Raw genomic sequence first — 24,973 nt, 5'->3', positions numbered from 1 at the left:
TTTTCTATAGAAAAGTAAGCTTTTAGACAAGCAACTTTTCTATAGAAAAGTAAGCTTTTAGACAAGCAACTTTTCTATAGAAAAGTAAGCTTTTAGACAAGCAACTTTAGCTTTCAGACTAGCAACTTTTCTATAGAAAAGTAAACAACTTTTCTATAGAAAAGTAAGCTTTTAGACAAGCAACTTTTCTATAGAAAAGTAAGCTTTTAGACAAGCAACTTTTCTATAGAAAAGTAAGCTTTTAGACAGGCAACTTTAGCTTTTAGACAAGCAACAAGACAAGAAAGCTCTCACACAAGCAAATTTTCTGTAGAAAAGAAAGCTTTCAGACCCCAAAGTTGGATGTAGATAAAATGGTTGGTTTAAAAATAAGCAAATGTGTTTTCAGGGCAGCTTTTTGGTGAAATAACTGCACAATTCTGTTATCAAAAAGTTGTCATTATATTTTCTTTTTTGTTTTAAAAGCTCTAATTAAATTAAAAGTATAACATATATTTTTTTAAAGTATGCTTTTGGAAAAAGAATATATTTAATAATATATTTTCAAGACACACATTCTTCATTTATTTTTCATTATACTAGTCTTTTATGTTTAAGACAATATAAAAAAATATTTTCATAAATAAATTTCTTTTATAATATTTTTTCTTAATGTTGCACAATTTTAAATACTTTCATAAATTAGGAAAAAAACATACACAATAAGTGGAACAAAAGCATATAGAGAGAGAGGGGGTGGAGAGGAGAAAAAAAAAGCCTCGTAAAAATATGCAAATCTTATAAAATGTTATTATAACTTAAATATACTCGTATAGTATGTATATTATTCTTTTTGTTATCAAGTTTTGCTTTTAAGCAGGCAACACACACGCCCACTTAAATATATTTATATATATTTTTAAAGCATACTTTTAAGAGAGAAGAGAGAAGGTAAATATTGTTGTTTCTATATGTTATATGAATAAAGGTAGTAGTAGTTGAAAAAATATACATTAACATTAACAACTTATACAAGTGGCTTTTTTTGCAAGTAATGGTAGCAGCACTTTGTGGTAAAAATTTAGAAAAAATTTTAAACAATTTAAAACTAAATACTTAAACTTGCCCCTTTTAATTAAGGCTTACACAATTCTGGCAAAAATTAATTGCCTAATTTTAGTTTTTTTTTTTTAAATTTCTAAATTTTTAATTTTTGTTTATTTTCTTGTTAGAAATTTTTTCTCTTTAACCAGATTTTAAGTGTCATTTACTAAACAACAAAAACTGTTTTAATAAAATTATATGTCACTATTAGTTAATTTCTATTCATTCAACCCTAAAAGTATGCCAGGCCTTACAATGACAGTTTAAAAGCAAACGCTAGTTTGTAAGTATGTTTACGTTCAAAAACCATTATGGCATATAGAAAATTAACTAAATAGAGACTTAAATGACAAAACATTTTTTTGTCATTATATGCTGTTGTAATTTTTCTTTCTATTTTTGTACATTTTTACTGGGATTTACTGAGTTTTTTTCTTTTTTTGGTTGCTGCTTTCATTTACCAACATTGGCATTTTGGTTTAGTTAAGCGCATAAACATAATCTACAATAATCCTTAGATTGTAACATATCATAGACTAGCAAATATACAACAACAAAAAACAACAACACTAAATACTTACACACACGAAAATATCGTCTTTGATACGTAAACAGTAAGCCATGTAACTTTTTCATATACATATGTATGTGTATAAGTAAATGTGTAAAAATATATAAGTATTTTATATTTATTTCAATAGTATAACTTTCATATACATACATATATATAAAGTGTGTGTAAGCATGTTTATATATGTATGTTTGTTATACATTAAAACAGCTTATATAGTTGAAAACATTTTACAAATACAATACCCTATGAATCGAGGTTCATCTACATGCTATTCATCCATATAAACATTTATCAACTTAAGTTAACAAAACAAAATAGGGACTAAAGTACAAATATGTAAAAGAATTTTGAAATGACAAAAGCTTTAGAAAAGAATGCTGCCTGTCATTAAACTTTTTTTACAGAAAGGAATAAAAAGAAAAAACTTTTCTATAGAAATGAAAGCTTTCAAACAAACAACTTTTCTATAGAAATAAAAGCTTTCACGCCAGAAATTTTTCTAAAGAATATAAAGCTTTTTAACAAGCAACTTTTCTGTTGAAAAGAAAGCTTTCAAACAAGCAATTTTTCTAAAGATAAGAAAGATTTCAAACAAGCAATTTTTCAATAGAAAAGAAATCTTTAAAACAAGCAACTTTTTTATAGAAAAGAAAGCTTTTGAACAAGCTATTTTTCTATTAAAATGAGAGCTTTCAAACCAGCACGAACAACCTTTCTACAAATAAAGAAAACCTTCACCTAAGAAAGCTTTTAAACCAGCAAAAGAAAGCTTTCAAACAAGCAGCCTTTCTATAGAAAAGAAAGCTTTAAAACAAGCATTCTTTCTATAGAAAAGAAAGCTTTAAAACAAGCATTCCTTCTATAGAAAAGAAAGCTTTCAAACAAGCTACTTTTCTATATTAAAATAAGCTTTAAAACAAGAAACTTTTCTATGGAAGAAAAATATTATAAATAAGCAAAATTTCTATAGAAAAAAATATCAAATATATAAATATTTCTATGGAAAGAAAGCTTCCGAAAAAGCAACTTTCCTATAGAGAAGAAAGCTTTCAAACAAGCAACTTCCCTATAGAGAAGAAAGCTTTCAAACAAGCAACTTCCCTATAGAGAAGAAAGCTTTCAAACAAGCATCTTTTCTACAGAAATAAAAGTGTTTGCACGAGCTACCTTTCTACAAATAAAGAAAGCTTTCACCCAAGAAAGCTTTCAAAGAAGCAACTCTTCCAAAGAAAATAAGCTTTCAAACAAGCAGCTTTTCTATAGAAAAGAAAACTTTCGCTCAAGCAACTTTTGCTTTAGAAAAAAAGTCAAACATTCCTCCGAGAAAAGTTCACCTATTTTGGACAACTTTCCTTTAACAAAAGTTCATCTATTTCAGGCAAATTTACTGTGAAAAAAGTTAATCTCTATTCGAGTAAAGCTCTCCTCTAAGAAATATTTATTAAATTTTAGACAATTCCTTTGAGAAAAGTCTATTTTATCTAGAAATTTTTCATCTTAGTCAAGTCAAGTTTTAAGTAAAAAAGCTTTGAAATATTGTAAATTTTGTTATTTAATGCCTTTTTGCTTTAACTTTTTAGGTTTAAATATTTATATTATTTATTTAACATGTAGAGGATTTCGTGTGTATGTTTTCGTTTAACTGCCTCCTCTACTAATCAGGGAGCTTTGTTCGTAACAGTATAGCAATTTTTTCCAAAGCTTCTATTTGGTTGTTTTTCTTTTTTTTTTTTTTTTTGCTATTTGGCTCAATGACAAAAAGATTTAAAGTGTTTTTCGAAGCGCCAACAAATAGAAAACACAATCAGTTGCCAACACTCGTTTGTTTAATGTGAAAAGCAAAGTACGGGTAAAGAAAACGTATTTAAAATTAAAGTCAGTAAAGGGAAAAAATTTAAATATTTAATAAGAAATTATGAATAAATTAAGATATTAGAGTAAAAAATGGATTAAAAATTGCTTTAAAATTGTTTATACAAAGAATGTTTTTTTGCTTTAATATTAAGCATACGTCTGTAGGTCTATTTAAATTAATAACAATCATACGCCTTGTGTAAAAAAAATTCCAAGAAATCTTTATTTTCCTAAACAAATAATAAATATTGATAGTTATTTTTTTCAGTTTAATAAAAATAAAGAAGACATTTTTTTGTAGATTTAAATGAAAATATTTTTAGATATAAAATTTTCATTTATTTTTTTTTTTTTTTTCTTATACTAACAGAAAAACACATTCGCCCTTAAGGCAGTCCGTTTAGTTTTTATTGTTAGCATTTAGCAAAAAAAAAAAAAGGAACACTGTTTGTTGTAGACAAAAGCTATTTACTAAAACCTACATGAATGTCTTCTATACGAAATTTTCTATTTGCATTTAAGTTAAATATTTTAATTTGAATTTTTTCAAGCATTTCATTTAGTTACCGACTTTAACAGTGTGTGTTCTTCTTTTGTATGTAAAAACCTTTAGGTTATTTGTTTAAACATTTGTTGCAAAAAATAAAAGAAATATTCAACACAAGTGTTCAGTGTTACAAAAGTTCAGTAACTTTCAGCCAAATATAGAGAGAAAAAAAAAACTGTAGATAGAGGTACCTTATACAGAAAATGAAGAGCTTTGAAATCTGTTTAAGCAGAAAACACTTTGGTTTTGTTTGCACTTTTACTTTGCTTTAAGTAAATAAACTTGAGCTGCTAAAGAGTTCAACAGCAGCTGCTGCTACTAACGTTTGTTATACAAACACACCATGTGCTATTTGTTGTAGTAAAAGTACAGGAAACGGAACACTAACATGAACATCAGCAACAACTATAGCAACGCCATGAATGTACATACATACGAAGTAAACACTTATTTTGGTTAAAAGGGATACAAGTCTTGAACAGATGTTTAGGAACAAAAGAACTTTAAAAGAAGAGATATTGAAGTTTGTAAATATTTAAGAAGAGAAACTTCAAAATTTAAACTTTTTCTAGACAACTTTACTAGACAACTTTCCTTTGAGGAAAGTTGGTCTCTATTAAACAACTTTCCTCTGAGGAAAGTTGATCTCTACTAGACAACTTTCCTCTGAGAAGAGTTGACCTCTACTAGACAACTTTCCTTTGAGGAAAGTTAATCTCAACTAGACAACTTTCCTTTGAGGAAAGTTGATCTCTACTAGTCAACTTTCCTTTGAGGAAAGTTGATCTCTACTAGACAACTTTCATCTGAGGAAAGTTGATCTCTACTAGACAACTTTCCTCTGAGGAAAGTAGATCTCTACTAGACAACTTTCCTCTGAGGAAAGTTGATCTCTTCTAGACAACTTTTCTTTGAGGAAAGTTGATCTCTACTAGACAACTTTTCTCTGAGGAAAGTTGATCTCTACTAGACAACTTTCCTCTGAGGAAAGTTGATCTCTACTAGACAACTTTCCTCTGAGGAAAGTTGATCTCTACTAGACAACTATCCTCTGAGGAAAGTTGATCTCTACTAGACAACTATCCTCTGAGGAAAGTTGATCTCTACTAGACAACTTTCCTCTGAGGAAAGTTGATCTCTACTAGACAACTTTCCTCTGAGGAAAGTTGATCTCTACTATACAACTGTACTCTGAGAAAAGTATACCTATTCCTTTGTTTTACTTTAATGAAAATTTTTGTCCAGGTGTTCTTTTGCTTAAAATCAAATTTCCTTTAATATTTTATTTGATTAACATTTTTATATCTTCACTTAACATTGGCAATTATCAGACGTGCGTAATAAATTAAATCTATCATAATAACGTCAAAACAAAAATCGAATGGTGATTTATAATACAAATCAAATAAAAAGAAAAACCTATAAAAATCGCCTTTTATGGTCACATCACCACTGATGATTATTAAACTAAACGTGATAATGGCACGTAAAAATTTAAGAAAAACAAAAACCATAAAAAAGATATAAACAAAAAATCCTTAAACAAATTTTCTACAAATTGACAAATATTCCTTAATTAAACTAACCTTGAAGTCCTTGAAAATTTGAAGCTAACAAAATATTTACTTTTCATTATACAAAAATTTCTAATTATATTTTTTTTTTAGGTTTTCTCTAATTCGTTTTTATAACTTTGATCTTTTAATTTATTTAAAAAAAAATTAAACAAAAATTGTTTGTATTTTTGTTTATTTTATGGTTAATTTTACAATAAACACACATGAGGCCGTAATTAAAATTTATTAGTCTCAAAACACTCACATTCACACAAAATACTAAATAAACCGAACGGCAACCTCAGTTAGGTATTTTATATAATTCTCACGTATGAGTGATTTTAATTATAATATTATTTAATTACTTATACGTTTTGGGAGAGTAGAAATTGTATGTTTTAATATGAGAAGAAAATTGAATGAAAATCCTTAAATAAAATGTAGAAAAATAACTTTAACTTTAGTTTAATTGAAGATAGTTTTTATCTGAAGAATCTTGATCTATTCTAGTCCACTTTCATTTCAAAAAACTTGCTCTTTTCACGATAAGTTTCCTCTAAGTAAACTTGTTCTCTTCTAGTTCCATTTTCTCTGATAAAGTTTGCTCTATTTTTAACAACTTTTCTTTGAAGAAACGTGCTTCATTCTAGAATGTTTTTCTCTGAGGAAACTAGCTTGTAGGAAATCTTGCTATATTCTAGAGAATTCTCCTCTCAATTCTAGACAACATTCCTCTGAGGAATCTTGCTCTATTCTAGACAACTTTTCTCTTTAAAAACTTCCTCTACTCTCGACAAGTTTTTTCTAAGTAAACTTCCTCTATTCTAGACAACCATCATCTAAGAAAGTTCTAGACAACTTGCTTCTGAAGAAACTTATCCTATTCTAGACTTTTTTCCTCTTTAAAAACTTCCTCTACTCCCGACAACTTTTTGTTAAGTAAACTTCCTCTATTCTAGGCAACCATCATCTAAGAAAGTTCTAGACAACTTGCTTCTGAAGAAACGTGTACTATTTTAGACTTTTTTCCTCGTTAAAAACTTCCTTTACTTCTGACAAATTTAAATCATCTAACAACATTCTTCTGAAAAAACTTGTCCTATTCAAGACTTTCTTCTGAGAAACCGTTTCTATTTCAGAGAAGTTTCTAGACAACTCTCCTCTGAGGAAACTTGTTCAACTTTAAGGAATGATAAGCTAAGCTAATCTATTTTCATGTTAAATTCTCGTATTTTTTCTCTTCCATTGTGTAGTGAAATTTAAAATCCAATTCCAAATCATTTCAAATCAAATCTGCAATTCAGCAAACCCACAGAATACCGAAATAAAAAAAGTACAGGTATCAACTGCACTTTTAACGTGCGTAGAGATTGCATTTAAGCTACAAATAAAAAGATTTCTAAATAAAATGTTAAAAGCTACTGAAAATTAAAATAAAATTTCGTATAAAACTTCTATACGTGCTAACCCCAATGCATCGCATTTCCGGCGGAAATCGTTTTTAAATATGTGCACAACATACACAATACAATTACAATGATGCTGCTGATGATTTTTATTAAAACTCTATTGACACCCTATCACCCAAACACTCAAAATAATTTCATGAATAAGGGTGTGTAAGTCTGTGTTTAAAATTTGTTTTCATTTTAAATTGTTTAGTGTATGAGTATTTGAAAAATCATTCATTTACTCCTTCACTGGATTCTACTAGTTACTTTTTGGTTTTATTTTATTTAAGCTTGAGTAGATGTTACAGTACACCATACATTTTGGGGAATTGTATTTTGGATATTTTGTTGCCAGTAATGCACTATTGCCGTTTATTATTTTCTAGTTATAGAAAGAACTTTAAATTACGTGCTTGCAACACTATTTCCTCTTACTATTTGTTCAAATCATTGTAGTGCTAGTAGTGGAGTACACACACACTCACACACACACACAAATTATATAACACTCAACAATACACATAGATTTACGTAAACTTACACACAGGTCATTGGTTTTAGTTTTATTTCCGCTCATTCATTTTAACGAAATTTTTTCATGGAACATTTTTATATGTTGTTTTATCTTATGGAAAGTTTTAACCCTTTTTTTGTAGGGTATGACACCCTACAGCAAGGAATAACGAATATAAGAGGAATAGAATTTTCATTTTGAGTGCAATATCTCAAATCTACAAAAGGAAAAATGTCTAGAAGAGATCAACTTTTTTCTAAGAAAAGTTGCCTAGAAGATTTCAACTTTCCTTTGAGAAAGTTGTCTAGAAGAGATCAGCTTTCCTTTGAGCAAAATTGTCTAGAAGAGATCAACTTTTCTCTAAGGAAAGTTGTCTAGAAGAGACCAACTTTTCTCTGAGGAAAGATGTCCAGAAGAGATCAAATTTTCTCTGAGGAAAGTTGTCCATAAGAGATCAACTTTTCTCTGATGAAAGTTGCCTAGAAGAGATCAGCTTTCCTTTGAGCAAAATTGTCTAGAAGAGATCAACTTTCCTCTTAGGAAAGTTGTCTAGAAGAGATCAACTTTCCTCTGAAGAAAGTCGTCTAGAAGAGATAAACTTTCCTCTGAAGAAAGTTATCTAGAAGAGGTCAAGAGTCCCCTGAGGAAAGTTGTCTAGAAGAGGTCAAGAGTCCTCTGAGGAAAGTTGTCTAGAAGAGATCAAGTTTCCTCAGAGGAAAATTGTCTAGAACTTTCCTCTAAAGAAAGATATCTAAAATAGATCAAGTTTCCTCAGAGGAAAGTTGTCTAGAATAGATCAAGTTTCCTCAGAGGAAAGTTTTCTAGAATAGATCAAGTTTCTTCAGAGGAAAGTTTTCTAGAATAGATCAAGTTTCCTCTGAGGAAAGTTGTCTAGAATAGATCAAGTTTCCTCAGAGGAAAGTTGTGTAGAATAGATCAAGTTTCCTCAGAGGAAAGTTGTCTAGAATAGATCAAGTTTCCTCAGAGGAAAGTTGTCTAGAATAGGTCAAGTTTCCTCAGAGGAAAGTTGTCTAGAATAGATCAAGATTCCTCAGAGGAAAGTTGTCTAGAATAGATCAAGTTTCCTCAGAGGAAAGTTGTCTAGAATAGATCAAGTTTCCTCAGAGGAAAGTTGTCTAGAATGGATCAAGTTTCCTCAGAGGAAAGTTTTCTAGAATAGATCAAGTTTCCTCAGAGGAAAGTTTTCTAGAATAGATCAAGTTTCCTCAGAGGGAAGTTGTCTTGAATAGATCAAGTTTCCTCTGAGGAAAGTTGTCTTGAATAGATCAAGTTTCCTCAGAGGGAAGTTGTCTTGAATAGATCAAGTTTCCTCTGAGGAAAGTTGTCCTGAATAGATCAAGTTTCCTTTGAGGAAAGTTGTCTAGAATGTATCAAGTTTCCTCTGAGAAAAGTCGTCTAGAATAGATCAAGTTTCCTCTGAGGAAAGGCGTCTAGAATAGATCAAGTTTCCTCTGAGGAAAGTTGTCTAGAAGAGATCAAGTTTCCTCTGAGGAAAGTTATCTTGAATAAATCAAGTTTCCTCAGAGGAAAGTTGTCTAGAAGAGATCAACTTTTCTGTGAAAATTTTGTCTAGCAGCTCATCTACCTACCCATTGTTTACCTATTTTTTTCAAAGTTATTTACTCTTGTTTTCTGTACTGGTTTCATGCATCATGGTTAGGAAAAAAATGTGGGTCGTTGGTCGATTGTTGTGTGAGTAGATTTTGTTATTTGCTGCTTAAATAAATTGTAATTCGTTGGTGCTTAGTAAAAATGTATGTATGTAAGTAATTTTCAAAAACAAACGAGATCATTGTATAAAAATTGTAATTCACAGGATGTGTAAGTTGTGCTGCTGCTTGTCGATTATATATTTTTTGTTTTGCTCTCTTCTACCACTTTTTACAGTTACAGTTTTGGTTTTAAGTTAGTTTTTTTTTGGGGAATTTTGTTATTTAACAGTTTCTTGTAACAAATGGCATTTGGTAATGGTGCGGGCATCAGCTGAAAAATTCGATTTGTCAAGTTTTATTGTCGATAAAGAAGAGTGGGCACAAAACAAACAAAAAAATTTATATATATAAAAGTATCCAAAAAATATTTTAACAGGGAAAAACAATGTATATACACTGGGGCATGAAAGTGAGACTTGAGAGAGGAAAACAATCTCATTGAACTGAGGCTGCTGCTGGTAAAGTTTTTTGGCTGTTATATTGTTCTAGATATAAGTTTTCTTAGAGGGTGTGGGTGTGGTTTGTTTTAGTTTTCATTAGTTTTAGTAAATTTCTGTTTGGTGAGTGTTTTTTTTTTTCAAACTCAAATAACAAACACGTTTATGGGTTTTAAGTTTAGTTGCTTTATTTATTTTTTTGCACTTCAACTATTTTTTATTTAATGTTGTATTTTTCTTATTTTTTCATTTTATTTGCGGTTTTAATTTGTTCTTTACTTTCTATTTGTTAGCAATTGCTTGTGAGTTTTAATTACATTAAGTTGCTAATTCATTTATTTGTGGCATAATCTTGATGTGGCCAGTTAAAGTGTATGTGGCATGTCATGGTCAATGCATTGGATTAATAGCAAGTAATAGACATTGATAAAGTGCAAAAAGCTTTTAATTTAATTGAATATCTTAAAAATGTTAATATATCCTTTAATTTGCCATAATAGCATTCATCAATCCTTTTTTATAATTTCGAAATAAAAATATTTAATTTAGTTTATCTCTTGGCTTTAAATGCTTTTCATATTTTTCCTTAATTGCAACATTAAATATTCAAATTAAAAAAAACGACTAAAATGTCATTTAATAACATTTTTATATAATGCCTAAAAAACAACTTAAAAATTTGTATTTTTTATTTAATTTATCCTAAAAGTAAACACCACAATAACCCCTACTGTGCTTAATATCTATCAACAGAAACGACAAGGTATGCAAGATTTTTTTTTTCAAACCATTTGAATTATCCACAAGTCCTTCTTATATAAGCAAGTATGTGTATTTTCACATTTTCAGTTTAATAACAAATAATGTCACATATTAATGTCAACATTATGGCAGTATAAAAATGTCACATACATTAATGGGAAAAATGTTTCACATGTTTTGGGAATGATACAAGAACAACAACCAAAACGAATGAATAAAACAGAAAACAACAATAAATACACACGCTTACAACTACAGCGGCAAACATATTTAAGGTGGGAGCTAAAACAGAAAAGCGATTTACAATGGAAAAGAAAACTGAAAATTTTAACAAAAATAGAGAAATTTTCAAAAAAAAATTAAAAGAAGGTTTAGTCAAGACAACTTTTCTATAGAAGAACTTCGTCTGGTCTACTCAACTGCTCTATAGAAAAACTTCGTCTGGTCTACACAACTGCTCTATAGAAAAACTTCGACTGGTCTTGACAACTTTTCTATAGAAAAAGTTCGTCTAGTCTAGACAACTTTTCTATAGAAAAAGTTCGTCTAGTCTAGACAACTTTTCTATAGAAAAAGTTCGTCTAGTCTAGACAACTTTTCTATAGAAAAAGTTCGTCTAGTCTAGACAACTTTTCTATAGAAAAAGTTCGTCTAGTCTAGACAACTTTTCTATAGAAAAAGTTCGTCTAGTCTAGACAACTTTTCTATATTTCTATAGAAAAAGTTCGTCTAGTTTAGACAACTTTTCTATAGAAAAAGTTCGTCTAGTCTAGACAACTTTTCTATATTTCTATAGAAAAAGTTCGTCTAGTCTAGACAACTTTTCTATATTTCTATAGAAAAAGTTCGTCTAGTCTAGACAACTTTTCTATAGAAAAAGTTCGTGTAGTCTAGGCAACTTTTCTATAGAAAAAGTTTGTCTAGTCAAGACAAATTTTCTATAAAAAAGTTCGTTTAGTCTAGACAACTTTTCTATAGAAAAAGTTCGTCTAGTCTAGACAACTTTTTCATAGAAAAAGTTCGTCTAGTCTAGACAACTTTTTCATAGAAAAAGTTGGTCTAGTCTAGACTTCTCAGAGATATTTAGTCCGATTCTAGTTATGTTTTCTTAGTACAAATTTTCGTTTATTCACCCACAGTATTTTTGTTGTGTGCAAATATGTAAAAAGTAAATAATATTTACACGCCCTGCTACAGTTACTCAGTTTTTACTTATACAATATAATATATATTTTTATTATACACAGACATATAACCACCATTATAATTGACAAGCAACTTTAACATGAAAATTATAATGAAAACAAATATGAAAAGAATATACTGTGCTACCAATACCATCATTCTAATGTACACAGACTTGAGCACAAAATAACCCGGCAGTTTCCATGGTATCATACATATTTTACTAATTTCATATGATTGTGCAAAAAAATAATCATAAAATGCGATACATTGACTTCTTTCAAAACTACTGTGTAGGTGTTGATTTAGTTTGTTTGTATGCGTAAGCGTGTAAAAGACACAATAGTATATGTTGATATGTTTGATGGCAATGATGATGATGAAGACGACGACGATGATGTTGTTGTTGATTATGATGGAATAAAACAAAATATTATATGACAGAAAAATTAAATGCACGTTAATGTGCCATATTTGTAAACATTTGTTTTTTTGTTTGTATTTCTTGTTTTTATTCATTTATTTTAACATTTTTATTTTTATATAATAATCTGTTTGGTGTTTTTTATTTTATTTTTCCTTCTTTGTTTATTTGTTTTAAAACAAATGTACAAATAACTAACAGTGGAGCTGGTAGATGTATTTTTGAAAATAAACAACAAGAACAAACGAATTTCTATAGACTAGACGTACTTTTTCAATAGAAAAGTACTTTTTCAATAGACTAGAAGAACCTTTCCAATAAAAAGGTTGTATAGACCAGATGATGTTGTGCTAAATAACTTTTTCTATAGAAAAGTTGTCTAGACTAGACGAACTTTTTCTATAGAAAAGTTGTCTAGACTAGACGAACTTTTTCTATAGAAAAGTTGTCTAGACTAGACGAACTTTTTCTATAGAAAAGTTGTCTAGACTAGACGAACTTTTTCTATAGAAAAGTTGTCTAGACTAGACGAACTTTTTCTATAGAAAAGTTGTCTAGACTAGACGAACTTTTTCTATAGAAAAGTTGTCTAGACTAGACGAACTTTTTCTATAGAAAAGTTGTCTAGACTAGACGAACTTTTTCTATAGAAAAGTTGTCTAGACTAAACGAACTTTTTCTATAGAAAAGTTGTCTAGACTAAACGAACTTTTTCTATAGAAAAGTTGTCTAGACTAGACGAACTTTTTCTATAGAAAAGTTGTCTAGACTAGACGAACTTTTTCTATAGAAAAGTTGTCTAGACTAGACGAACTTTTTCTATAGAAAAGTTGTCTAGACTAGACGAACTTTTTCTATAGAAAAGTTGTCTAGACTAGACGAACTTTTTCTATAGAAAAGTTGTCTAGACTAGACGAACTTTTTCTATAGAAAAGTTGTCTAGACTAGACGAACATTTTCTATCGAAAAGTTGTCTAGACTAGACGAACTTTTTCTATAGAAAAGTTGTCTAGAATAGACGAACTTTTTCTCTAGAAAAATTGTCTAGAATAGACGAACTTTTTCTCTAGAAAAATTGTCTAGAATAGACGAACTTTTCTTAAAGAAAAGTTGTCTAAACCAGACCAGTTATGTTAGTTGTTTGTGCCACTGTTTTTAACTGTGGTATAATGTAGTTTATTTGTTCAATTCTTCACAAAAAGCAACGAAAAAAACAACTGAGTATGTTTAAATATTTGTTAAATGAAATTGAAATTATGTAGCAACATACATATACAGCAATACGCCGACAGACATACATGGTAAACACATACATAAACATGGTAAATATGTATGTATGTGTCTGTATAAATACACCCATGTATACATTATTAAAACGGCTTTTTTTATTTATAATCATGTGGGTTCGTTGTGTGCAAATTTATATTATCTTCACCGAAAAAAACGTACTGCAGTGGATTATATGATTTTTATATAATATTTTTCTTTGTGTGTGTGTGTTTTCTTCTTTTGTTAAATTCCCACATTTCACTCATTAATATTTGATATTTATTTTGTAACTTCTTTATGTGGATTTAATTTAATTTTTTGACATGTTTCTTAATTGACAATAATTTCAATTATTGTATAAGTAAATATTTGAAAAAAGAAAATGGAAGTCTTATTTACAAAATATTAAATATGACTGGAAACTGTAAGGCGTATGAAATTGTTTGGTTTTTTTGGTAATTAATATTAAGTATACGCCCTGTTAAAAACATAAAACAAATGATAAGAGAGTGATAACGGAAGAGAGAATGAGAATAATTGAGATTTTTTGTTTTTTTAATGAGTTAAAATGAAATTTAAGTCGGTTAACAAGAAAACAAAACAAATATAAACGATGTGGTAATTAGGAGAATATTAAAACAGAAAATTAATGTTATTGGAAATAATAAGAAAACGAAAAAATTAATAACATTGAAACATCTTTAAGAAAATTCAAATTTCCAAATTTTTCTAAAGAATAGTAATCTACACTAAAGCTGTTCACACTAGACGAACTTTTTCTAGAAAAGGTGTCATGACTAGATCACTTTTTCTATAGAAAAGTTGTCATGACTAGATCACTTTTCCTATAGAAAAGTTGTCATGACTAGATCACTTTTCCTATAGAAAAGTTGTCATGACTAGATCACTTTTCCTATAGAAAATTTGTCATGACTAGATCACTTTTCCTATAGAAAAGTTGTCATGACTAGATCACCTTTTCTATAGAAAAGTTGTCAATAGAAAAGTTGTCTATGTTTTCTATAGAAAATTTGTCTATATTAGAAGTATTTTTTCCATGGAAAAGTTGTCTAGACTAGACAAACTTTTTCTTTAGAAAAGTTGTCTAGACTAGACGAACTTTTTCTTTAGAAAAGTTGTCTAGACTAGACGAACTTTTTCTTTAGAAAAGTTGTCTAGACTAGACAAACTTTTTCTATAGAAAAGTTGTCTAGACTAGATAAACTTTTTCTATAGAAAAGTTGTCTAGACTAGACAAACTTTTTCTATAGAAAAGTTGTCTAGACTAGACAAACTTTTTCTATAGAAAAGTTGTCTAGACTAGACAAACTTTTTCTATAGAAAAGTTGTCTAGACTAGACGAACTTTTTCTATAGAAAAGTTGTCTAGACTAGACGAACTTTTTCTATAGAAAAGTTGTCTAGACTAGACGAACTTTTTCTATAGAAAAGTTGTCTAGACTAGACGAACTTTTTCTATAGAAAAGTTGTCTAGACTAGACGAACTTTTTCTATAGAAAAGTTGTCTAGACTAGACGAACTTTTTCTATAGAAAAGTTGTCTAGACTAGACGAACTTTTTCTATAGAAAAGTTGTCTAGACTAGACGAAACTTTTTAATAAAAAGTTGTCTAGACTAGACGAACTTTCTATAGAAAAGTTGTCTAGACTAGACAAACTTTTTCTATAGAAAAGTTGTCAATAATAGAACTTTTTCTATAGAAAATTTGACTAGATTAGACGCACCTTTTCTATAGAAAAGTTGTCTATATTAGACGCACTTTTTCTATAGAAAATTTGTCTAGACTAGACGAACTTTTTCTATAGTATATTTGTCTAGTCTAGGCAAACTTTTTCTATAGAAAAGTTGTCAAGATAAGACGTAACTTTTCTACAGAAATATTGTCTACACTATAGAACTTTTTCTATAGAAAACTTTGTATATACTAGACTTTTCAAGAGAAATATTTCTCTGTTTTAAAGCAATTCTAAATAATTTCTCAATTTGATTTAATGGTCATATTTTAAAAAACCAGTTTTTCGTCTTTTCAAGTTTACAAGCAACACATTTTTCAGTCATAATTTACCCAGAAAATAAAGTGATAGAAATAATTTTTCTCCAACAAATAGAAAAAAAGAACTTTCACTTGAATCTTTACCATTTCCATAGGCATCAACGGTTCAAGAACAAATATTTTCTCTGTCCAAAAAAAGAACGAATAGGTTTTTTTTTCTCATGTTCGTGCTGAAAACAGCCTAAAACTATGCTATGAAAAATGTTTTTAGCTAATGAAAAAATCTCTATTTATGCCGGATAAGTAGGAAGTAACTCACTTTTACAATTCATCTGTATCTGCTTACAACAAGTTTACAACCACACACACGCACACACACTCACGTTCATTGAGCCTTAAACAAAATACTGCACGTTTTAGTATAGAGTTTAATACACAAACACAGACAAACTGTGATAATACTAATACTTGTTTAATGTTCATTTGATAGTGAGCTAGGATAGAACTGAGCAATAACAACAACTGCTATGAATAATTGAAAAATCGGTATAGATTGAAGAAGACGAGAGAGAAAGATTTGGAAAATAGCAGTAAAAAAGCCCTTTTTAAGTTAGTTTTAGGTGTGTGTACGTGTGTATGTGTGTGAAAGGGATTCAGTTAAAATAAATGGATGTGTGTAAGTATGTAAATGCTTAACTGTGAGTGAGTGTGTATTTCTGTTAGTTTTGGTTTTGATTGTAGTTTTGTTGTTGTTAAATATAGACAACAAGTTTTATGGTTTTTGTTGGTTTCGTTTTGTGTAGAAAACATCAAAAACAACTACAAATGCAACCACAACTAGAACAGCAACAACAACTACAACTAACAACTTCAATAGCACTTTGAGCTGTACTCAGAAATTACGATTTTCTGCTTAACTCAAACAACAAAAAAAAACTATTGCAGCTACAAAATTTATGATACTGATGATGCTATAACAAAAATCCTTATATGTCGATGATTATGTAAGCAGGAAGTGATATATTGTGGTTATGTAGCCTACTTTTAGGAGGAAACTCAAAACACGTAAACTATAAGGTGGGGTTGGGGTTGTTGATAGAAAAGGTCTGCGTGAGTGTTTGAGTGCTGAAAAAAATCAACAGTTATTCGCTAATGGCAGAAATATGACTTTAAAAATTACGTTTGAAATATTGTTTTTTTATTTTTAAAGCATATTTTAAGGGGTTAATTGAAAAAATAAAGAAAAACTTATTTTTAGGGAAATTTCCGAAAATATGTTAACAAACTTTTCATTTTCTTTATTTCTACACGATGTCAACAATGTAAACAGATCATTAATGTATTTTTTACATTCTTTACATAATGTCAACAATGTAAGTAATTGCTAAATGTTTAAAGAACTAAATTTTAATGCTTAATATTAATGTTTTTAAGTAAAATTTACATTTTTTAATTCTTTACATCATGTCAACAATGTAAACAATTGATTAAATGTTTAAGATCTGAATTTTAAGCAGATTTTTTTGTTTTCATATAAAAACTAAATTTTTCAATATTTTACATAATGTCAATAAAGTAAATAATGTATTAAACTCATTAGGAACATTTCCCGAAATTTGTTATAAAACCTTACGTTTTCTTTATTTCTACATGATGTCAACAATGTAGACTGAGCATGTATGTATTTTTTTTTCATTCTTTACAAATTGTCAACAATGTAAATAAATGCTTAATTGTTTAAGAACTGAACTTTTTTTATAATTTTAAAGTTTTTGTGTCAAAATTCTAATTTTACAATTGTTTACATAATGTCAACAATGTAAACAATTAGCAAAATGGTATAATTTTTACCTTTTTCATAATTTTTATTACTTTTTGTTAGAAAATTTAAAATTTTGCAATTGTTTACATCATGTCAACAATGTAAATTATAACATAGAGTGGCAAAAACTCAATTTTAGTTTGAATTTAAAGTAATTTTGTATAAAATTTGTAATTTTGATATTCTCTACATAATGTCAACAATGTAAACAATTAAGAAATCTACATTATAATTAATGTTTTATACATTTTAAGAGGATTTTATCAGAAAACTTGTAATTTGCAATTGTTTACATTATGTCAACAATGTAAATTATTGCATAAATTGGCAAAAACTCCATTTTGCTTTGAATTTAAAGAAATTTTGAATAAATTTTGCAATTTTGATATTCTTTACATAATGTCAACAATGTAAACAATTAAGAAAACTACATAATATTAAATGTTTTAAACTTTTTAAGAGGATTTTATCATAACTTTAAAAGAATTTTTTAGAAAACTTGACATTTGCTATTGTTTACATCATGTCAATAATGTAAATAATTACATAAAGTGCCGAAAACTCAATTTTTGTTTGAATTTAAAGTAATTTTAAATAAATATTGAAATTTTGGTATTATCTACATAATGTCGACAATGTAAACAATTAAGAAAACTATTGTTTATTAAATGTTTCACAATTTTTTAAAGGATTTTATGAAAAAATCTAAATTTTTCTATAGTTTACCTCAGGTAAACAATGTTTAAATATGTTTTAAAGTGTTTTTTGAAAAAAATTTACTAAAGTTTTAAATTAAATTCTTAATTTTTCTTTTTCTAAACTATAGCTAGTATCAGTCTTAGGTAATTAAATGAAAAAACATACTTAAATTTCCTGCATAATCATGTCAGTTTTAAATACACATTTCTATATAGTTTTCAACAAAAAATCTACCAGTTTTATTACACTCTTTGTGTATGTTTTTTATATATAAATACTTTACTATAGAAATTGTTCAACAACTGGATTAGTTAGCAGCAACACAATTCATTGTAGGTATTTTTTTAGTTATTTTTTTTAATATTTTTACTATTTATTATATAATAATGTTGGTGATGATGTTTCAAGTGCACTGTGTTGTACTCTAGATCATAGCAACCTACCAACGACGACAACAACAGTGGGGAAAAAACTAAAAATGACTGTTATTTTAACGTTGTTATTTTGTAGTTCGTTGTTTTTTTTCCTAACTACCTTCACTTTATGGCCCTAGAGTGATATGTACCTTGGCGTAAAAAAAGTAAAAGTTTTTCTAAACAGCAACTAAAATTAATAGTTCAACTTAAGAAGAAGAAAAAAGAGCATATTTTGCTACAAAAGTAGAACACATATTATGTTTTTTTCGTGAATTTTCATGCTGTTGTACTTGAATTACATTTTTAACTTTGTTGTAAGTACATTTTTGTTTGTTTTTTTTCTTTTTCTTTTGGAAAATTATAAAATATGTATACAAAATGTCTACAAAACATTTTCTTTGCAACATACTTAAGGGCGCAAGAAAACTGTTGGGTTTTTTTTATTTAAACGAATTGGCTAAAAGATTCCAACTGAAATTTAGTTACAAGAAAAGTAAATATTAAATTACTTGCTATTTCATATGGGAGTGTAGAATTGGGAGGATAGATAAAATAGAAACTTTTTCATTTAATTAAATTAAAAAGAAATTTTAATGAAATTATTAAATTATTAAAGAAAAATAAATTAAATGAAATATTTTTTTAAAATTTTATAAATTTTCTAATTTAATTTTTTGCAAAATTTTAAAGTTTTTATATAAAAATTGTTTACATAAAGTCAACAATGTAAACAATTGCAAAAACTGTTATACTTTTTAATATTCTAGACAATTTCGAACATATTTTATTAAATAACTAGAAAATTGTAATTATTTACATAGTGTCAACAATGTAAATGATAGGTAAAATGTTGAAAAACTTAATTTTTGTCTGAAAATTTTAAAATTTGCTGTAAATATTACATTTTTGCAATTGTTTACATAATGTCATTAATGTAAATAATTGATAAAATTAATAAAAATTTAGTTTTAATCTTAAAATTTTACAATTTTCATGTAAAAAATCAATTTCACCATTGTTTACATAATGTCAACAATGTAAACATTGTAAAACTTTTTATAGTTTCAATATTCAACACAATTTCTAAAAGATTTTATTAAATAACTAGAAATTTTTAACTATTTACATAGTGTCAACAATGTAAACGTTAGGTAAAATGTTGAAAAACATAATTTTAGTTTAGAAATTTAAAATTTTTCTGTAATTATCACATTTTTACAATTTTTTACAAAATATCATTAATGTAAATAATTGATAAAAATATAATTTAACTTTAATCATGAAAATTTAGGGGTTTCATGTAAAAAATATATTTAAACAATTGTTTACACAATGTCAACAATGTAAAATATTAAAAAAAATCTTAAATTCTACATTTTTCCTTTACTAGGGAGGAAAAAAATCCTTCTTTACTCTTTATCTTATATTTTATTTAACATTTTACCAACTATAAAGCCCTAAAAACTAATATCTCAATTTTTATTTCTCTTCTTTATTTTTCATCTTATTACAGTTTCCTGTACATTCAACACTAACAATAGAATTTCCTTTTTAATCCTTAATTGCCAGAGCTCGCACACATACAAAAGATATAAAAAGTAATATAGAAAAAAAAGAATATGACATTATTTGACCACAGACAACAATAAGAAATTTTAATCATGTCAATATGAGTGTGAGCATACAGCAAAAGAAAAATAAAAACTAATATGAAAAGCCACTCAATTGTAAAATAGAAGGACAAATTTTCGAAAACAACAAAAACTAAATAGTAAAAAAAAAACTTAGCAACACTCACACAAATGACAACAATTACTAACCCTCAATTGGCAACATGAATATGGAGCAACAACAACAACAGCAGCAGTATTCTATAGTACCGCCACCACCTTCCTCAACATGTATAACCACAACGATGGCTTCATCTTTAAACTCCAGCGGAGAATATGTCAATGTACCCACTTCATATGTGACCATAGGTATGATGCCGCCTCCTACACAAGCAGCGCCTACACCAACTTCTATGGCCATGGCGGTGGGTTCTGGACAAAACATATCATCAACGGGCTCTTCAACGTCCACTTTTAAAACCCCCCTCTTGCCCATGCCTACGTTGGAGGATATAGAAGTGGGTCTGTGCAATAGTTCTTCAAATAGTAACATGCCACCAGGTATTTTGAAATACACCACAACCGCCACCACAAGTTTAAATATGCCACCACCACCAGCTTTGGGCATGGGACCAGGACCACCAAATTTAAATCAAATGTCCTCTATGTCCTCACCGCCTCAACCCACACCACCCTCCGTTCTAAACTTGCCGGCTTTGGTATCACAACAGCACAACATGTCTGTGGTAACACCTCCGCCACCAAACAACAATTTATCCTTAAGCTCTAATTCTACAATGGGGGATGGTTCCTCCACATGTGGTACCCTAAAAAGTTCGGCCAAATTACAGCAACAGCAGCAGCAACAACAACAACAAACACCCGCCAATCTAAACGCTACTACCACCAGCAATATAGCTGCTGGTGCTATTGCCTCGGTGGTCGCAAATAATTGCAATAACATTAACATCAACAATACAACATCTAATAGCAGCAGTACAGTGCCTTTAAATCTCCACAGTACAACTGCCAATTCCAGCAAAACAAGCAGTAGAAGTAATTTACATAATCGACCCGCCTCTCCAAAATGTTGTTCTTGTTTTGGTGGCGGTGGCAGTGGCAGTTCGAGTACAAACAACCACACTAGAGGGCGCAACACAAACAAATCATCATCATCGATATCAACGAAATCCCAGGGCTATGCCCAAACGAAGGGTCGACGTCATAGTCGTCATAATGCCCAAACATTTTGGTCGGCTGTATTAACCAATCTGGGTATATGTGCTCTACTGCTGGCCTATACTTTATTAGGTAAGTAGCTGTTGTGTAATAATTTCTGTACTATTCAAAAAAACAAACTAAAGCAAAACCTCAAGTGACTGTTTCTAGGTCATAAAACACTTACTTAAATGTTAAGCCTAAAGGTCAAAATGCTTAAATCAATTGCAGCCCACTGCTCCTCCCCCTATTCAAATTAAACCTTAACAATTTTTATTAAATGAAATTATTTATTAAAGGACTTTGGTTATACAAAAAAATGAAATTAATTTAATTAAATTAAATAAGACCCAACAACCTTCAAACGTGCTAAGAATTTTAGTTAAATAAACCCTATCATTGAACCTAAGGGCGTTTTCTAAAATATTAATTAAAATTTTTGCGTTTTAAACCTTTTTGTGATTGAAAAACAAATGTTCAACAAGCTGACAAAGTAACCAGTTGGTAAACACAAATAACTAAAAAGAGTTTTGAGTAATAAGACCTTCCAAAAAAAATCGTTTTCAATAATAATAAACTGAAATTTTGTATTTTGTATACCTAAGATGAACTATGACAAACTGAAGTTTAATATTTAAATTGAACAAAGTTGTCTTTAAGGTATAAAAATAGCCTTGAGACAGTTGTTAACATTAGGTAAATAAAACAAGTCTAGTGACAGACTAGATAATAGTCCTGTCTATAGACTAGACTAAGTAGGCTAGACTATAGTGTTGTCTATAGATTAGATTATAGTCCTGTCTATAAATTGGACTATTATCCTGTCTATAGACTAGACTATAGTCCTTTCTATAGACTAGACTATAGTCCTGTCTATAGACTATACTATAGTCCTGTCTTTAGAATATAGTCCTGTCTATAGACTAGACTATAGTCCTGTCTATAGACTAGACTATAGGCCTGTCTATAAACTAGACTATAGTCCTGTCTATATAAAGGACTATAGTCCTGTCTATAGACTAGACTATAGTACTGTCTATAGACTAGACTATAGTCCTGTCTATAGACTAGACTATAGTCCTGTCTATAGACTAGACTATAGTCCTGTCTATAGACTAGACTATAGTCCTGACTATAGACTAGACCATAGTCCTGTTTATATACTAGACTATAGTCCTGTCTATAGACTAGACTGTCTATATATTAGACTATTATCCTGTCTATAGACTAGACTATAGTCCTTTCTATAGACTAGACTATAGTCCTGTCTATAGACTATAGTCCTGTCTATAGACTAGACTATAGGCCTGTCTATAAACTAGACTACAGTCCTGTCTATAAACTAGACTACAGTCCTGTCTATAGACTAGACTATAGTCCTGTCTATAGACTAGACTATAGTACTGTCTATAGACTAGACTACAGTCCTGTCTATAGACTAGACTATAGTCCTGTTTATAGGCTAGACTATAGTCCTGTCTATAGACTAGACTACAGTCCTGTCTATAGAGTAGACTATAGTCCTGTCTATAGAGTAGACTATAGTCCTGTCTATAGACTAGACTATAGTCCAGTCTATACCAGTGTATAGACTAGTATGTAGTTTATTATAGTCTGTGCAAAGAACTATAGACTATAGTTTTTATCCTGAGCTATGGTATAGTCTGGACAATAATTTAGTCTATAGTCTGGACTAAAATCTAGTCTATACCCCGGACTATGATCCAGTCTACAGATTCTACTAGTTTCTACTTTGTAGTCTATTATCTGGATTGTGGTCTAGTCTATAGACTGGACTATAGCCGAGTCCCCAATCAGATATGAAGTCTATGGTCTTTAGTCTTGACATTAGTCTACACTATAGCTCGGACTTTAGTCTAGTCTGCACTGTAGTCTTGTTTATAGTCTAATCTGCACTATAGTCTTGTCCATAGTCTTATCTATAGTCTTGTATATTTTTGTCTATAGTCTTATCTATAGTCCTGTCTATAGTCTTGTCTATAGTCTTGTCTTTAGTCTTGTCTATAGTCTTGCCTATAGTATTTTCTATAGACTTGTCTATAGTCTTATCTATAGTCTTGTCTATAGTCTTTGTATAGTCTTGTATATAGTCTTGTTTATAGCCTTGTCTAAAGTCTGAACTATAGTCTTGTCTATAATCTGGACTATAATCTACTCCATAGTCTGGATTATGGTCCAGTCTATAGTGTGAAATATAGTCGAGTCTATATTTCAGACTATAGAGTTTACTTTATTAACTTTAATGTTGTTTATTACGAACTTAATATATATCTCTAATTGGTTAAACTCCTAAAATAATGTGCGTTTGAACCCACATTTAGAAAATGAAATCAACTTAATTAACCTTTTTAATATCCTAATTTCTTTCATTTACACACCCTTTTCTTATTTTAACAAATCATCCAATATGTGATTTATTATATGTTCAAATTAAACAGTAATTTTATAGTCTCAAAGTTAAATCAACGAAGAAAATTAAATTTAAACCCTCTTTTCGAAAAAAAAAAACAATACTGACCACTAGTAGAAAACCCCAGATAATGCAAATAGATAAAAACTGGACAACAGACATAGCTAGATACACAAACATGAGTTTGCTTGTGTAAAACAAACATAGTATTTAAATAATCAACTATTAGCACATGTACTGTTGTAAACAATATACCCATGTATACTAATATAACAAATTTGCTATACATATATGTATGAGAGGACAAGTGTCTTACACTTTTAACAAACCCCCATCGTAGACAAGATTGTATTAGAGATATGTACCTTCTATGTGAATTTCTAGAGTAACAGAGTAAAAGTATTCAATAGGAAACTAATATTTGTTTAAGGATGTTTTAAAAGTTTGTTAGTAACACACATGAATGCATACTATGTTATTATGCAAACATGTATGTATGTTAAAATATGTATAAATTTATACATACAAATAAATGAATTGTATTTAGAGGAGTACAAGTACTATAACATCTTTATAAACATTTTATATGTATATAAAACAAAATTGTTGATTTTCTTGAAAGAACATATGTATAAACATATACATACATATGTATGTATATGTTTAAGGATACTTATGTATCTATTTTTACTCTATTCAAGTAGAGAAACTATACAGTGGCAGATAAACAAAAGCATACTTTTATGAAAATATAGTAATAAAAACATTTTATAGAAAAGTTTCTGTTTAAAAATTGTTATCCTTATATTTTTGTAACTAAACTGTTGCTCTACAAAATGTTGCACTTGTACATATCAAACAATGTGTATCCATTTTAAATTGTATATGTTACTATTGTTGTATACAACATATCATTACCAGCTGTTGTTGGTCTTTGCAATTTTGTTTATATTTTGCTGCAGTTGTACATCTTGATGATTTTGACACTATTACCATACGATACTGTACAAATACTTTGTTGCTGTTTTAAGAGGGTTTCTTTTAACGCACACACACACGAAGTTTTGTTTCTTTGAAAAACTCTTCTTTAAATGTAGTTTAAAATTACAATACATATTTATTGTACAAATTAAGTTATAAAAGATGCCAAAATTCCATACACACTCATCTGAACCGAATGATCTGTGACCTACACAAAATACTATTGATTATATACTGGACTATAGACTAGACTATAAAGTAGACTACAAAATAGACTAAAGACTATACTATAGACTATAGACTAGACTATAGACTAGACTATAGACTAGACTATAGACTAGACTATAGACTAGACTATAGACTAGACTATAGACTAGATTATAGACTAGACTAT

The 24,973-nt window shown here is 28.9% G+C and overlaps 1 protein-coding gene across 4 annotated transcripts in view; it reads left to right on the top strand.

The window, feature by feature from the left end:
* The window catches only part of LOC111676740, a 92,119-nt gene that overhangs the window by 45,152 nt on the left and 21,994 nt on the right, over window positions 1–24,973 (top strand). For all 4 annotated transcript variants that reach the window (XM_046946156.1, XM_046946158.1, XM_046946155.1 and 1 more), the window contains one exon: window positions 19,853–21,260. In XM_046946156.1, coding sequence (XP_046802112.1) covers window positions 20,174–21,260 — 1,087 coding nt within the window. In that variant the 5' untranslated portion in view covers window positions 19,853–20,173. The remainder of the gene's footprint in view (window positions 1–19,852; window positions 21,261–24,973) is intronic.

The sequence above is a fragment of the Lucilia cuprina genome, chromosome 3 (genome assembly GCF_022045245.1).
Source record: "Lucilia cuprina isolate Lc7/37 chromosome 3, ASM2204524v1, whole genome shotgun sequence".
Taxonomy (NCBI): domain Eukaryota; kingdom Metazoa; phylum Arthropoda; class Insecta; order Diptera; family Calliphoridae; genus Lucilia; species Lucilia cuprina.
Note: the sequence above shows the minus strand (reverse complement) of the source record. Positions and strands in the feature narration are given on the sequence as shown.